The sequence below is a fragment of the Aptenodytes forsteri genome, unplaced genomic scaffold, assembly GCF_000699145.1.
Source record: "Aptenodytes forsteri isolate BGI_AS27 unplaced genomic scaffold, ASM69914v1 Scaffold173, whole genome shotgun sequence".
Lineage (NCBI taxonomy): Eukaryota > Metazoa > Chordata > Aves > Sphenisciformes > Spheniscidae > Aptenodytes > Aptenodytes forsteri.
The window spans coordinates 1,226,075-1,242,989 of NW_008794449.1; the positions used below are offsets into that span (position 1 = coordinate 1,226,075).

The 16,915-nt window shown below is 44.9% G+C and overlaps 1 protein-coding gene across 1 annotated transcript in view; it reads left to right on the top strand.

Annotated features, from left to right (window-relative positions):
- Positions 1-13,117, top strand: part of SFMBT2 (Scm-like with four mbt domains 2) — a 104,330-nt gene extending 91,213 nt beyond the window's left edge. Inside the window, exons 16-20 of the mRNA XM_009290413.1 lie at positions 6,616-6,791; positions 8,361-8,533; positions 10,328-10,576; positions 10,731-10,859; positions 12,977-13,117. Of these exons, the coding sequence (XP_009288688.1) occupies positions 6,616-6,791; positions 8,361-8,533; positions 10,328-10,576; positions 10,731-10,859; positions 12,977-13,117 (868 nt within the window). The remainder of the gene's footprint in view (positions 1-6,615; positions 6,792-8,360; positions 8,534-10,327; positions 10,577-10,730; positions 10,860-12,976) is intronic.
- Positions 13,118-16,915: the final 3,798 nt, after the last annotated feature.

Here is a 16,915-nt window from a genome sequence, read left to right on the forward strand (position 1 = left end):
TGAGTCCCCATCCCTGGAGGTATTTAAAAGACGAGTAGATGAGGCACTTAGGGACATGGTTTAGTGGGTGGTGGTGTTGGGTCGATGGTTGGACTCGATGATCTTAGAGGTCTTTTCCAACCTCAATGATTCTATGATTCTATGATTCTATACCAACGCTTTCCAGCAAGGAGGTTTTGTATTTTATGTTGGTCAGCCAGTCACAGGCTGTGTACGTGTTCCTGTATGATGGCTACCCCAGGAGGCAGCAATCTCAGCTCTTCAGCGAGTCAAGTAGCGTCTTTCAACTTTATCAAGCCACAGAATGGGTCATTACAGGCTCGGAGCTGGGACAGCATGTTTTGGAGTGACTTCTAAGCATAGAAGTGTATTCTCATTCATTGTGGCATTGTCCTCTGGCTCCTGAGGAGACAGAGCTCATGGGGCTGGACGCACCTTCTTGCTGTAGCTATCTGGCTTCTGAGGCTGGAGCTCTGTTCACAGAGCAGTGCTGGCTGGTCATACCAGCTTGCCTGTGGGTAGTTTGAGTACTTCTAAGAGTGGGTGACAAAGGGTTGACATGCCCTAAGACTGCTTGGCTACCCTAGGACTTCGTTCTTTTTTTCCTTCCTGAGTTTGCTTGAGCTGCTTCATCAAGAAGCATAACAGGGTTTTGATTGCATTTGGTTGTGCAGAAGCAGAAAAGAAAATATGCTCGTGAAATCAGATACCCTGGGATGCACAAATGGCACGTGACACATTACGTCAGGTATGACAGTCAGTTGCGCTCCAGAATCTTAAACAGAGACCCATAACGAGCAAACGCCTGTCTACACCAACTTCCCGCCACACCAGCTCCCAATGGTGTCTTGCAGCTAATGATGACAGCTCTACAGCCAGCTGGAGCGTCTGTGCTGTAATGTGACATGTTGTGTCACCGCCTTCCTTCTGATGTAAACTGACAACTCCTTGGATCTTGACAACGTTGTTTGTTTGCGGTGACGGCTGCAGTAGGGTAGAGCAAAGGGGAGGGAGGAGGATGGTGAAGAGAAGGCTGTTTTTCCCACTGGCCCAAATGCCAAATCATGCACTGCCAGGAAAGCATTATCTCAGACCTAGGGCAACCTGCATTTAGTTTACTCTGCTGTCATGAGTGACCAGCGCAGAATCAATTACACTAGCCTTGCAAAGAAGATAAACAGTTCAGGTTGTCCGAAGAGATGTGTCTGCAATGCGTGATGGCAGTCGCTTCCCATCAGCGCTGCTGGCTCTCTGTGGAAATAGTCAAACCTGATTTATTGGTGATGATGAGTTAGAAATGTCAGGCCCGATCTTCTGAATTCCCACGAGGGCCAGTCGAAGCTGTAGGCATCCAACTCTTACAGATGCATTAAGTTCAGTGCCTACATCTAGATTTGGCTTCCCAATTTTACATAAAATCCTTGAGGGGCTTTATGCTTTTTAAGGGCTTTCATTTCTAAGGGCTGTAAGTGGGGCTGTTTGGACTTACCCATTTTTGCAGGACTTTGGACATAAACAGTACCAGCGTGTGCGGAGGGTTATCTCCTGGGTCTTGTATGAAGCCAAGTTAATCAAAATAAGAAAGATGAGTATTCCTGGACTCCTTCATTAAATGAAATTTTGGGAGCTGCCCAAATCCAGTAGCTGAACTCTAGGAATATTAACCTCCCATCACAGACACCATTGCTTATTTATGAGGTTGCATTTCAAAGAAAGTCTTTTCACTGTGGATGCTTTAGAAGACTGCCTTTCACTTTTGATAGATGATGCTGAGGTGTTCGAAGTCGTCTTTGCCTCAGCCTTTGCGAGCAAGGGTTGCTTCTCAGGCCTCCCAGGTCCCTGTTACTGTTTGAGGGGGTGAAGTGTTGCCCACAGTAGATGGAAAGGGAGCTAGAGACACTATAAGCAAACTCGATGTGCACAAGTGCATGGAACCAGATGGGATGCAGCCAGCTCTGCTTGAGGGAGCTGGCCAATGTCATTGCAAGGCTGCTCTCTGTCATGTTTGAAAGTTGATGATGATCAGGGAAGTTTCCTGATGTCTGGGAAAAGGCAAACATCACACCCTTCCTCAGGAAGGGCAAGAAGGAGAATCTTGAGTAACTACAGGCTGTCAGCCTGATGTTCCTGGGAAGGTTATTAGGCAAATCCTCCTGGAAGCCATTTCCAAGAACCTGCAGGACCAATAGGTGACTGGGAAGAACCAGCATGGATTTACGAAGGGCGAGTTGTGCCTGATGTGATGAGGTAACTGGTTTAATGGTTAAGGGAAAAGCAGTGGAAGTTATTTATGTTGATTTTAGCAAGGCTTTCAACACAGTCTCCCATAGCGTCCTTATAACCAAGCTGTGGAGATGTGGATTGGATGTGTGCGTGATGATTGGGAAGTTGGCTGGTCAATTGAATCCAAAGGGTTGTGATCAGTGATACGAAGTCCAAGCGGCAGCCAGTTATTAACGGTGCTCCTCAAAGGTCGGTACAAAGCTACAGCTCATATAATCTGATTTGTCTTCCACATCAGCTCTGCCGCAATACTTCTTGAGGCACTGAAAGGGTGAACTAGTGTGATCAGGTGGCTTTCTGTGCCAAATATTTGAGATAGAAGTCACTAACACCAGTGGAATGACTTAAACCCTTTCTTTCCATAATCAGGAGGAGACTTCACGAGACGTCCTTAAATCCAGAACAATTCCAGGGCCCTTTCTGAATCCTGTCTTCAAGAGTACAAAATATCACTGGATGATTAAATAGCTTTGGAAGAAGACAACTACAACATTTTTATTGATTTTACCTAGACTTAGATTATTTGCAAAATCCTTGGTATTCAAGATACACTGAGTAGCTTCAGGGGTATCAGGGCTTTGATGAAAACTTTAGGGTTTTCTGTCATTGGCAGTTGCAATGGCCCATACAGGCAGGGTCTGATTCAAACATAATGAAGTGAATGTTAGACAATTTCTGCTGCTGTACTGCTAAGTTGTTTCTGGTAGATCGAATGCAGAGAGTCTTTAGTTGTGTACTGTAGGTAGCTTGGTTGTGTGCTGTGGGTAGCTAGTGTTTCCTGGAGGTTTCTCGCGTTTGCCAGACTTTAAGCTAGTAAGCCAAATTGGAAATTTCTTGCAAAAGAACAGATAGGAGTTTTTGGTCCCCCGAAAGGAAATTTAGGCTTTTAGCCACCGAATTGTTCAAAATATTCTCAATGATTGTCAGAACTGTGGATGAGACCTTTGAAAATGAGGGTAGTCTCTCGATGCTCTTGCTGTTTGAAGTGGCTTCAGCGTGAGGCTTTGCACGTCATCACACAATGGTCCCTAGCTGGAGCTCCTAGAAGACCTTTTGTTCTCATGAACCTCTGATCTATTTTACCACCAAAGGAAGCTTCAACAGAAGAACGATATTGCCAGCAAAGTGCTATTAACTTAATATTGTTGCTCATGGATCTCCAAAGATCCTAAGGATATTTTTCATGGCAATAGTTTCAGCCATAAGGGTTTCTCCAGTTTTGGAGATCTGAGGGCAGAGAAGGGGGGAAAGGAAAGGAAGATTTCTTTGGCTTTAGCTGAAAAATCTTTTTTAAAAGAACAGTGATTTCTAAGAAAACTGAAAACGTTATGCTTGACACGGCTGTTTTCAAAGTCTCCAGTGCTGCCATGCTGTGCACGCAGGTTACTTACTGCTTAAAAGTGGTTGGGAAGATAGAAGTCCTAGTATGAAAACATCAATAGGAATATCAGTAGTTGGTGATTTTTTGAGCGGTGCTAACAGAAAAGAGTTTTCTGATTATATCCAAAGGAGCTCTTCCCACATGACTGTCCTAGAACAGCTCAGATTACATTTGGTGGTGTTTGTGTTAAAAATCTTTAGTGTGTGAGGAATATGGAAAATATTAGTAGAACCTGGTTTATAGTTGAAAGAGGTGCTGCCAAAGCCAAAATCATGTAAAAAATATTACTGCAGCCAGTACTAACACCTTGGGTTATTGAGACTGATTGCTGCAGTCGTGTTGATCTCCATTTTGCCATCCGTTCTGTTAATTACTATGTGTGTTGCATTCAAACCAGACTGTGAAATCAGTCAGTTGCTCATTTTCCTGGTTTCATCTTTTTCTTTCACCAGGCACTTCAGTACAATGGGTCCTTTCTGGGCAGCCAAACACAATAGGAAGCACACAGTTAGAAGAAGTCAGCCATCCTTGAATAATACCCATCAGGCAGCTTTCTTAGCTTATAAGAAAGAAGATCAAGAGGCAATTTGATTACAGTGCTTTTGCAGGGAAACAAAACCAGATGCAGTCTTTTCATCCTAGCGGTGAAAGTCAGAACAAGGACAAAGAAATGTAAGCTAAATCCAGACACATCCAGACGTAAAATGAGGCATAGGCTCATGAGGTATAGGTACAGGTGCTCCTGCTGCCAGGATTCTTCCAGTGTGGAGACCCTTGAGGGGAGGCTGGTGCTTTTCTGGAAGTGATGCTTTAGTCCAACCAAAGTTGTTGGGGTTCAGGTGAAGGTAACACAAATTCTGCAGCCTGTCACAGGAGTCAGACTTACTGACCTAATGATCTAGGCCATCATTAAATTTAATGGCTCCTGGAGAAGTAATAAGGGCAGGAGCCTTTTCAAACACATTGAAAAGACATATAAAACGTTTATAAGCAGATACATTTAAATGCCTGTGGAATTTGTTCTTTTGATATTAAATATTGCCAAACCCCCTTTAGCCAGCCTGCCTGTGCAGCTATTCCATAGGGAAGCTGGGGTAACAGTGCTCTGTATCTGGAAGGAACACTTTTTCTGTTTTACGTCATCTGTCCAGGTCTGTCGGGGTGCATGAAGAGTTGGCTAATTAAGTCCATTCGTTCATTCATTCAGGAGGATGAATGAATCCAGGATTGTCTCCATGACTTGGGGTTCTTGGTCAGGCACCAAATGGAGTATCGGAGCGTGGTGCCTTGCTCATTTAGGTTCTGGAAGAGTTTTGTGTTGAGGTGATAGTTTGGATCAAGTCTTTTGTGACATGAGAGTGGTTGGAATGGGCTGTTCTCAGGCCCAAGTTTCATTTGGGTACTCCTCTGTAACACTTCATGTACCACAGTTCCAAATCCTTTCCCATACCCCAGTGTTTCCGGAAAGAGTTTTTGGGAGGGAGAGCAGCAAAAGGTGGTTTCTCAGTTGCTTTGTGCAACTCAGTAAAACCTTCAGAGAGGGAATAGGGTCCGGGCGCATGCTGTGTATTTTAACCCTCCGGCCGCATCTCCTTTGTTTCACCTTCTTCTCCTCTTTTTCTTCCATATCTATCAGCAACTGGTTCCCTGCTAGGGTACTATGGGTCTTAATGCACTCACAAATGCTTTGTCCTCCTCTTTTTCTTCCATATCTGACTATCAGCAGCTGGTTCCCTGCTAGGGTACTGTGGGTCTTAATGCACTCACAAATGCTTTGTCTCATTTTTCCTGATGCCTGTATATTTGTCTTTCGTTGCCTCCCATCCAGTAATCTTCCTTTCACTGTCTCTCCTTCTTTTTCTTTTGCGTGTGTTACTTTTCTCTCCTCTAAGCACATTTATAATGCCTTAGCACCAGGCGCTTGCATGATTGTCTCTTGTGTTGCATTCCTCAGGACGTGTAAGAGATGTTTTAAAAACCTTATCTCACTGTTTACAATAGCTTGGTGCTGCTGTTTAATAAATTATGGGGATAATTGGTTTTTCAGAGTTCACATCTACAATGTATTACAGCAGGGATGTAACTGTATCTTTCTTAGCCATTTATCGCTCAGAAACACTTCATATAAAACATCAAAATAAATGTTTTAGTAGCACATGGATAACAAATTTAAGACAAACCTTTCATTGCATCTGCTCTAAGCATTCCCTATAGGAATCACTGTTTTTAGGGCCTGTTCCCGCAGCCCCGTTAAACGACTCAAGAGACTTCTGATTAGTTCCTCAGGTCTTGTACTGCCCATATCTCATAGTGGTGAAGTCATCTGGTCTCCGTATGGCAGACAATCCAGTTTCACCCACATACAACCACAGTTGGCACAATGAAACTGTGGGCTTCTTGTGAGCTGGAACGTGATGTGAGAGCTGCTTCGAGAAAGATGGCAGTGGAGAAGACCAAAGGTGTATTGGGGGCTTATAGAGACAGTCTCCAGTGCAGCCCACATACAGGGTGGTGACCAGAAAGCTCTGCAAAGCATATAAGCTTCTCATCGCAGATCAATATATGAGGAGAGACTACATCCCTCTCCCCAAAACTTTGCATCAGTTCATAGTATAGGCATGCTGTCCTGTATAGTATCCTCACCGAGCCTACTGTGATTTTTTTCCATCTCTTGCTGTATCTACAGATATATCCAGTCTGCACATGCATTCCTCCCCAAATCATGTCCACACCTCAGCTTCCAGGAGCATTTCACTCTGCCTTTCCTTCCTCAAGTCCGTCTGAAAAGGAGCCGCTAAAACAAGTAGACCTGTTCTGCCTGCCTTCCCAAGAGAGACACTCTTCCAAAAGTCGTTAGGGAAGATATCTCCCCAGCAGATGAGAGTCTGGTCTGTAGCATCAAAGGACATCGCTTGATTGGTGACATGGGGTCTTCTTGTACTCTTTTGTAGATACAGAGGGAAGACATACAGGGCGACTGTTAAGATTGTGCGAACGTCGGATCAGGTAGCGGATTTCTGCAGAAGAGTCTGTGCAAAGTTGGAGTGCTGCCCCAACTTGTTCAGTCCTGTTCTGGTGGCCGAAGTCTGCCCGGAGAACTGCTCCATTCATACTAAAACCAAGTACAGTGAGTATTGGCCAAAATGCTTCTTGTTGCTAGCTGGGAATCAGAGCAGTGGGAGACTGTGCATGAGCTAGTGATGAAGAACAGGAGTTGTGTAATGCATTAATATTGAGTGGGATTCATCTCATCTAAGAGCAGTTCTTTAATCCTGACCAGACCACCATAGGCTCCCTTAGTATTCTGTACAGAGAAATAGGCGTCTCCAGAAAACTGACAACCTCACTCCATCCTAATATATCTGTTTGAAAGTCATTACTCTTTGGAAGTCTTGACTTTTCTTCATATGTAAAGTTAATATAAGGAGCACATAAAAGGAATCCGCAGCGGCCAGCTGAGATTTAAACTGCTGCATCTGAGACACCTTCGTTAGGTGAGATGAATCCTGTCCTACTCAGTGAAGAGTTTCTGGCGTACGCACCAGCACAGACCAGTATCACGGTGCCAAGGTGCTGGAAGGAGTTTGGTAGCATTGACTCTCTCTGCTCAGGGTGTTTAATATTTAAACATGTTCCTACCTATTCAAGAAGGCTGAAGTTAGGCATGTGTTCAACACTTTTTGTTGCCAATGTTACTGATACGATTGGCTGTTACACAGCTCAAGAAAGTGGAAGTGAGTGCTGTCCTTCTTCCACAAAGGTTGCAAGAAACCAATATGATTGATTTACGCTAATTAGCTTCTGTTTAGTACCAGAGTAGAAGAAGAAATGGGCTCAGGGAGATACTCAGATCACTGAATACGGGGTTCGGTAGAAGTCTACACCTGAGCTAGACTCCTAGCTCCCATTGGTAGCAAATGGAGAGCTGGAGGAGTACAGCTAGGGGAGCTCCAGCTGATGGTTGGATGTGGTTGATGGTTGGATGTGGCTGGATGAATTGCTCCTCAAAACTCCATTGGTTTGATGAAAAGCTCAGTTCAGTTACAGACTTTGACGTGGGTGCCAAGTGCCATTTTAGATGTCCCGGGATACCCTACCTGGTGAAGGGCAGAATATCTGTCAGCCCCGGGGGATGCTGTAGAGCATGTCAAAAGGCACCTGACCCAAGCCCCTAATGTAAGGTCAGAGGACTCCCACATCCTTAATTTCAGCTTGCGCCAAGAAGTATTCGAAGGTAATAAAACCCCATTCCTTCGTGCATTGAACAAACATACATAATTCAGGATAGCTGGCCCTCTCCACTCTCTGCTGAAAACATTAGCAACTGAAAGTGTATCTAAGACTGTTAACTCGTGCAGAAAGGCATTAGATCAAATCTGAAACATGCTGGCCTCTCTCCTTCCAAATCACTGCTTGGCTTAGTGGAAGCTTTGCCTAAGTACATATTGTAGGGTTAAATTCTGAACTCCTCACTCATCACCAATAAACGTGTATACGTAAGAGCTGTAACACTCTGTGCTAGTCCAAGATGACATCTTATATTTACACTGGACATTTTTTCCAAATCAAGGTATTCTAAAGTTCCTTGTAAAAGTGCACCTAGAGTGCAGTACTGAATCAGCAGCAAGAAGCAAGCCAAAGTTTTCTTCTCTTGGTAGTTAAAGTTTTTAATGGGTATTTTGCTTCATTCCTCCAGCTTATTATTATGGGAAAAGGAAAAAAATAATTAAACCACCAATTGGGGAAAATAACAACATGAAAAGTGGACATGTCAAGCCAGCCAGACGCCGAAAAAGGCGGAAATCCATCTTTGTACAGAAGAAAAGGAGGTCGTCAGCTGTCGATTTGAATGCTGCAGGCTCTGCAGAGGTATGTGTGGCACTGGGATAAATCATTAAGTCCCCTGGCGCTTTTTTATCCCCCCATCTGCATCTTCCTTTTGAGGGACTTCTCAGCAAACCCCAACACTTCCATCTTCCGTTTTGAATCCCTCCTTGCTACTCTGTTCTTCTGAGATCAGACTGGTTTTATTGGGACACTCTGGGGGCTTTTACCCTTATCCATTCTAGAGTTAGCAAATAGAGTTTTGCTTCCACCTTCGTAATGTTCACTAGCTAACAAGCTGTCTAATATTATATATTTGTTTACTTTTGCTTCCCTAAAAGCCTGTAGGCAGGCAGATGAGCCTCTTAGATGCTTTTTGCAGCACCTAGCAGAGTCAAGGAGGACTGTGATCCATTTCTAAGATCTCTAAATACTATAATAAATAATAACTTTCAGGCTATTATGGTTTCAAGGGCTTTTATTTTTTCATTAACCATTTGTAATATTTTTGGTTTACAACATCAAACAGTAGAAGTGCTAGAAGCTTTAGAAAACAAGCAGATGGTGTGTGCCCCAAATATATGGTATTTGAGGCCTCAGTCTTTCCAGTATGCTGTGTGATATGACGAGATCCCAGCTTCAGCCATGATTCGTGTCCAAATACAACCTGGAGCAGACTTAGTTCTGTGTGGACCGTTCCTGGGTGGTTTTCCCATGATAGTAATGACAAAGTTCATGTGTGGTTTCCCTTCCTCAGCAGTGATTGCTGCTTTGTGCAATGTGAAATAAAACCGATTTACTTAAATTCCCTCTACTTCAGCTGGAGGGGGATGTTTTAGGCAGCTTTCAGTTGATTGCTTGCCTCTTCACGACTTGGTCCTCATTTAGGTGTAGTTCTGCTTCATTTCCTTAGATTATACCCACTTCAAAGGAATTTAAACTGAAATAAACTCACGTTAAGCCTAAATCGACCATTAGCCAAGTTTTTTGACCTTTCAGCCAATATAACTAATTTCATCTAAAATCGCTCTTTCACTTAGGACCTGAGCATATGGCTTGGATGCATGCTCACACTTTGATCAGAGCTAAGCTGTCGAAGCCATTTGGGCCGCTTACGTATATGTAAAGTTCAAAATACACAGTTTCCTTCAGTTGGTGTGTGCTTGCAAGCTCTGTGTGACAAAAATAACAAGAATCTGGTATAATATCCTTTAAATGGAAATCTGTGCTTCACCTTCAGCAGTTAGGTGTTTGGCTGAAAGCAGGGAAATCTGGGTGAAATCGTCTGTCCTGGGTTTTACAGAAATGCCAGCTAAGAAATCAAGTGCAGGTATGCACTTGTACATCTAGATATTTTTAAAAGGCACCAAAATTTCCTTCCTTTCAATACCGGTGACACCCATGACAACTTGAAGCAAGGTGAAGGTTTAAATTCAAGCCTATTTCTGATTTTATTTCATCTCAAGCTACCTGAGGTTCATTTTACCCTTTTAGTATTTTCCATTGCCCCTTCTCATGCACATCTGCAGTGCCACAAGGTCTGAGGTGCAAGCCCAACAGAGGAACATTTCATGCCAGATGACTTATTGCCGTTGACCTTTTGTAAGAAACAGAAAAAGGATTTGTCCACCGTGTATTTTTTTCTTCTACATTTTGTAACAAATCTAAATTGAGGGCTAATCTACTTAGTACTGTAATGAAAATGAGATAATTCAGTTAAAATAAATGTTACCCTGAACCGGCATGGGCACGGGCATGCAGTTTGACCCAGTGCCTTTCGATTTGCTGCTGTATTAATCTCCGAGCCCGGATGCTGTTTCTCCGATGGTCCTTGTGCAGGAGAGCGAAGATGATGAGCCAGACGTGATGGAGGACGAGACGGGAAGCGAGGAAACCAGCTCAGAGCTCCGTGATGACCAGACGGATACCTCCTCTGCCGAGGTCCCCTCCGCCAGGCCCCGGCGAGCGGTCACCTTGCGGAGCAGCACCGAGTCGGACAGACCTCCTCCCACGGAAAGAGCCCGACGGAGCCGGAGACCGCAGCCGCACTCCTACGGCGAGGCGGAGAAGTGCACGCAAGTTAAGGAAGTGAGTATGCCCGTAGGCTTTCACTCCCAATTAATAGCAATATTCTTCCTAAATTAACCTTCAGTGTCAAGCCTTCCTCATCTGACGAGGGCATCCCTGCCCTGGTTCTCCACACAAGGTAGTTTTCTTTATGAGAGCTTTCGTTTTTTTGTAGGAAATTAAGCAAGAAGAGGAAGAGAAGCTCATCCTGGACAGTAATCCGTTGGAGTGGACCGTGACTGATGTCGTGAGGTTTATTAAACTGACCGACTGTGCACCGCTTGCCAAAATATTTCAGGAGCAGGTAGAGGTCTTCATGTAACTCTTCTCTTTGTGTCTGTGGTACTTATTCGCATCACAAAAGAAAGAGCAGCACATACCACCTTGCTAGCTGGACCCTGGCTTTGGCAAAGAGATTATGATCAGATTTTAGATCCCCTCAGGCCAAGCTATAGCACAAATTTTGACAAGGCATGGAAACCCTTGGAAACTTGAGTCGGAGCCTTGCCAGATCCTCAGAGAGACCAGAAACTGAGTTTCACAAGCACCTGAGTGCTTGTGAAAAGCAGGAGGTTTAGACCTTTCTTGTTCATGCCAAGGTCCACAGCACCATCCTGGTGTCACACAGGCACCTCAGTGTACCACTGAATAATAGTGGTTTACCACTAAATAACCAGATAGTGGTTATTTAGTACCTATTGTCTCTCCTGGCCACATGGGTTCCACCCTGTTTTAAAATAATCAGCCTGGGAAGCAGAAAACTGCTGCTTGAACCCAAAACTGGCTGCCTGAATTTCGGCCCCAACACCTAGGTGCTCCAAGTATGTAGACACCTACTTCCCATCTTCATCCCTCTGAAGATCTGGCAGTCAGGCCCTTGGATGACCTAATTTTAGGAGATGCCAAGCATCTCCCATTAAGCAGATAGGTTTGCAGGAGCAGAAGCCAATGCTCGTCATCTCGAGTCAGTGTGAACATGTAAAATTTATATAGAAACAGCCATTCCTTGGCTAATGAGTAACAGCCACTGCTGAAAGTAAAGGGCAGCGCTAAGAAATCATAGTTAGAAAGAATTAAGTGTGGTTAATTAGGCCATAGCCAGTGGCAGTCAGTGGTATGGCCAACTGCACATTGAACTCTGATTCTTCACCATGAATAACTCTGTAGCCGAGTACAGCTGCTTTGACTGGGAGAAGTTGAAGTGCAAGTCTAGAGCAGGGCTGAAACGCTCCATAGCAAGATGCTGTAGTCGCTGTGTCGCAGCGTGCTCCGACCATTTGTTAATCAGCCTGGAATAACGCCAGGATGCGAAAGCCAACCCCGTCTCTCCTTTGCCAAAGAGTTTTATGGGGGCTTTAATCAAACACAGATGACCGGAGCTTTTCCTTGTGATTTGCAAGGAAGCTCTGGTGCAATGGGCCATGCCATCAAGTTTCAGTGGAGGAAGAACCTGAGCCGTGGACAATCCTGATCAAAGTGGTGCTTAAGGTGTCCAAATCATCCTTGTGTTCAGTGCTACCTAATCAGGGCCATCCTGGGGAGTTTATGTTGCCTGTGAGTTACAGTGCTTTTTCTGCACTTAGACTCTGATCCTCCCTAAGGGGTAAAAAGCAGTTTTGTAGCCTGCTCGTCTGCTTCTCAGTCCATTAAAGAATAAAGAGGACTTGAGCTCTTAATTAAGAGGAGGATCATAAAGCCAACAGAAATCCCTAATAAAATGGCTTTTGTCTGGGGTGCTAGTTCACGGGGTTTGGTGCATAAATATGCCTGAGGGAAGGATGTGACCTCCAGAGGTCCCTTCCAGCCTGCACCATTCTGTGACTCTGGGACATTAGAGATTGCAAGGGCTCCAGGTGGTCCAGACCCCTCTGTCTTGGTTGTTCAGCAGCTGAAGTGGAATAAGGCAGGTCCTGGGTGGACCAGGGGACACGGCATGGAGCAAGGCAGACAGAAACCTGTGCTGAGCAAATCATGGGCCAAAAGAGGTAGGGGAAGGGTCTGACTTGGCAGTGGGACTGGCTTCAGTTTCTCCATTCAGCTCACTCCTGTGTCTCCTGGTGTGCTCTCTGCAGCCTCCCCCTTGCCTCAGTTCCTCAGTCATAAAATGGGACTAATCACATCTCCGTGGACCCTGCAGAGTTTCTGTAGAAGGTGATCCAGCATTTCAGCAGCTGGGAAGGCTTTTCCCAAACTGGGGGCGAGGTGAGAGCCTACAAAGACACACTAGACAACTTCTGAAAAAGCATCAGGTATCCCAGAGAAAGGAGATGGGCAGCATCAAAGTGGGAGAAAAGGGCAGAGGACAAAACCACCTTTAATTTTTAGGGCAAACTTCCCTTCTTGCTTCTCCAGACCTGGTTATCCTTTCTGCCCTCCAGAGTCCACAAAGAAAACCATTTTCCCTCTCTTTTTCTTCCCCAGGACATCGATGGCCAAGCCCTTCTGTTGCTGACACTGCCCACGGTGCAAGAATGCATGGAGCTGAAGCTTGGTCCAGCCATCAAATTGTGTCACCAGATCGAGCGAGTAAAAGTTGCTTTCTATGCACAATACGCCAACTGACTGCACTTCTCCATTTCTTTCTGTTCTCCTTCTTGTTCCATCTCTTTTTTAACATTTCAACTTGTTCGAGGGTTTTTTTTCCCCTATCCGTTTTCTTTTCCAAGAACACGTGGAATTGGAAGCACTGGAAATGAATCTGTAGGGAAGAAAAAAAAAAACAAACCCACAACAAAAAACTAGCAACAAATTGAACTGACTTTTCTGTACTTGTAAAGCACACCAAAAGACTGCTAGCATCTCTCCTCGTGAGCCTCGCCAACCCGTTACGCAGTGGTGCAAGGCCGGCACGGACCAGATGGTTTGTCATTCGTTAAAACAAAGGTACCGATGGCAGACGCATTCCCAAGGAGAAGGATCGGACATTTCTGGATGATGATGGTTTGTCTAGGCCACTTTCTGGACATGAACTTTTCTTTTAGCCGACTCTGACGCACTTCTTTCATATTGAAATGTAAGTGATCATTTGTAGCATTACCTGGGGTTTACTGCAAATTTGATCTTGGTGATCAATGGGCTTTTTTCCTCCCGCCTCTCCAGTCTTACAATAGGAAAAAGTGCTATACCAGTCGTACGCTGTTTGTTATTCCTGAGAGATTTATATATGAAAGAGGACTCAACCCACGGTCTCTGTACGGTATCAGACAAAGCTGCAGCGAACTGACAGGGGTGCAACAAGACCTAGTGCGCAGTAATGCGTCCTGAGCTGCGCTGTCTGTGCACAATAAGCTGAATGTCTCTGTGATGGGGTCTGTACAGTACTGCATTCTTGTAAAGGAACATGCATGAAAGCTTTCATAGTCAAGCCCATCTTCTTAAATCCAAGTCACTTTAAAGGCCTGCCTTTGAGCCCCATGGGGTGAAAAAAAAAAGGCTATTCAGATTTAATGATGAGACTGTTGAGTGAATGCTGGTTTCATTTGCACCTTCATGAATCTGGTTGCTAGGTGGGAATAAAAACCATCAATGTTTTCAGGCTGCGTACGCCACGGTGCTTTAGAGCAGCTGAGGATCCGGCCCACGCAGTCTATATAAAACCCCCAGATTGTCCCAGTGCCACCCTGGCCAGTGAAACTAGGGGCTTGCTTCATGCCAAGCAGAGTAAGCACCAGGGAGGGTGAAGAAATGGGTCGGACACCTTGGGTTTGCCTCAGCTGTATTTATGGTAGAAGTATTTTCCATTTGCTTTGCTGGGATATATGACCCCATTAGTCCCACATGTTGAGCCTGAATTTGCTATAACTCAGCACAGGTTGGCGGCATCACATTGGTGTAAAATTCTCCCAAAACCAAGAACCGAACTGGGACCAAGTCTGAATTTTGCTCTGACTTTAAGGTGCAAGTAAATCCCTCCCGCAAAAAGTGAATTGGATGGTTCGTGCTGAGATTTAGCCCGATTTCATAGGAAACCACTGACTTCAGCAGACTTCTGTTCTCAAACCATAAACAGACTCCTGTTCCCTGGCCTCAGGGAACCCACCTTGGAACTTGTACACAGCTCTGTTACAGTGCTGTGATGCCAAAGCCCACTCAGTGGAGACCTCTTCAAAAAGAAATGCCATTTCTAGCCCTAAATCTGAAGGCAGTGCTTATGGCCAGATAACTCCCACCTCAAGCACTTACCACATGGTGAGAGCAAACTTGGATCAGATAATCCTGCTGACCACCGTGTGCTCAGAAAAACCTACTGACCAACACCAGGCTATAGATGTTGCTTTCTCCTTCATCAGTTTCCTCCTTAAGTTCTTTGGATTGAAGAAGGAAAGCCTCAGAAATAAATATTCTGGACTACATCTGTATCTGCCCTAGGGCATGTGTTAGGCAAGAAGTACTGACTCTGTTTGCCGTGCATCGCTGGGGACTTTCTAGTCTCTCTTTCAGTGAGTTTCCTGATTTGCCACTGAGGAGTGTGATGGGTGCAACGGCTGCAGGCTGGGCCAGACCCTGCCAACTCCTGAGACTTCATCAAAAATGTTCTTACATGGGAGATCAGCAGGACTGGATCTGTTCTCAACTGTTGTCTTGTACTGAAGATCTTGTTCAAGTTTTAATCAACTGAAGGGAAAAATAGTCACCTCTGCATCAAATGGTTTTCTTTTCTTTCTCAGAAATCCAGGAATTAGGGTTCTGTAGCGGTGCAGACATTCAAAAACTGGGTTTTAGACTGGATTTCCTACTGACAGTAGCAGTGGGCTGTGTCCATGCAACTGGTTAGATAACTGCTTTGGATCCCTCTTAGGGTCTCCTAAAAACGTTGCTCCTTGTTTCGTCTCTGAAGACAAAAGGATTGTGCCCAGCAAAATGAGAGCACAGCTGAGGAAAACGGGGAGGGTGCTTCTCCCAGCTCCTCCTTGCTTCAGCCCAGTCCCTCCAATGGCTGGTATAACATCTGTCAGCAGGAGATAGCTCCCAAAAGACTGCTGTCAGGAGAACTGGCGTACGAGGACATTTCAAGGAAGGGAAGCAGAATGGCTGTTTGCTAAACAGCATCCCAGCACTGATCCTTTACTTACCACATCCACCTTCTTCTGAGCATCCTTTGCTGCTCTGATGTTCTTGGAGTTTCTGACCACTGGGATGTGTCAAGAGACATTTAACGCGTCCTGGGACACATTGCAAAAGCGTCATGGTTTTCTCCATCAGCCTTGTAACTGTAGATATTCCTATGGCAGCTAACTACTCATGGAGGCACGTTCGGGGAGCGGACAGTCACTGACTCTGAGAGCAACCAGCTCTGATGTTGGCCAAGCAGGGGATGGGTGAAGCGTTGAGCCCAGCACGTGGGAGTCTTTACTGATTGTTCAGGGAAGTTAAATCGTATTTAAAACTTGCCTATTAAACAAAAAAAAAGAGTTTTAATTTTAGCTTGCGCCGGCTCTTTTATTTCCTCAGGTTTCTCTCTCCTCACCATTTGTCTTTCAATTTATTGTTCTTCAGTGTCATCTCATTTATCACTTTCTGGCCTTTTGGAGAAAGTGATAACCTGAAATTTTTATCCTAAAATTACCTTGGGTGGTAAACGCTTTATTATTTCTTTCAGTCTGCAGGTTGGGAAGAAATAGGGCATTGGGCTACTGTTGTCTGTTGCACTGATTGCCTTCCAGAAAAGCTGGAGCTGAACTTCTTAGGCAGTTTCTTAAGCAAGTGGAAAATGGACCGTGCGTAGTTTAACTGGACGGTATGCTCGGATTGTCACTTACAGCTTGAGCAGAGATCAGAAGGAACTACTTATTCTTGCCTGGACTTCATTTCAATTCTGGAACATTAGCAAGGCTTTGGAGTAATGTACTTCAAAGAAAATGTTGGAAACCTGAACTTGCTAAAGTAAAATATCACTTTACTTTGCAATGTAGAAATACAAGCCACTGGAATTTTTTTTTGGTCCAGCCCCGGTTCTGAGTTAAATTCAGAGCTGGTGTAGCTTCACAGATACACCGATGAAGCCACATCTTCTCCCCTCCCGTTCTGAATTTGGCATCCAGGCCTGAAATTTACTGTGTTATCAGCTACAAAAAGCCACCACTGTGAAGTGCTGAACTCATGATTATCCAAAACCATTACCAAGGGCTGAGGAGCAACCCTGCTGTTGCTTTTGGGCTGTTGGATGCTGAACTTCAGCACATTCACACAGACCACTTTGCTCCCACAAGAAGGGTGTGCAGGTACCTGTTATTGGCCTCTCTTCAGGCATAGGACCAAGGATGGGCATTTCTGGAGCAAAAGTAGCGGGTTGAAGCGTGTGTGGTACCTGCCCATCTTCATCTGCACTGGCTTCTTTTGAGCTCACACTCAGTCAGGTTG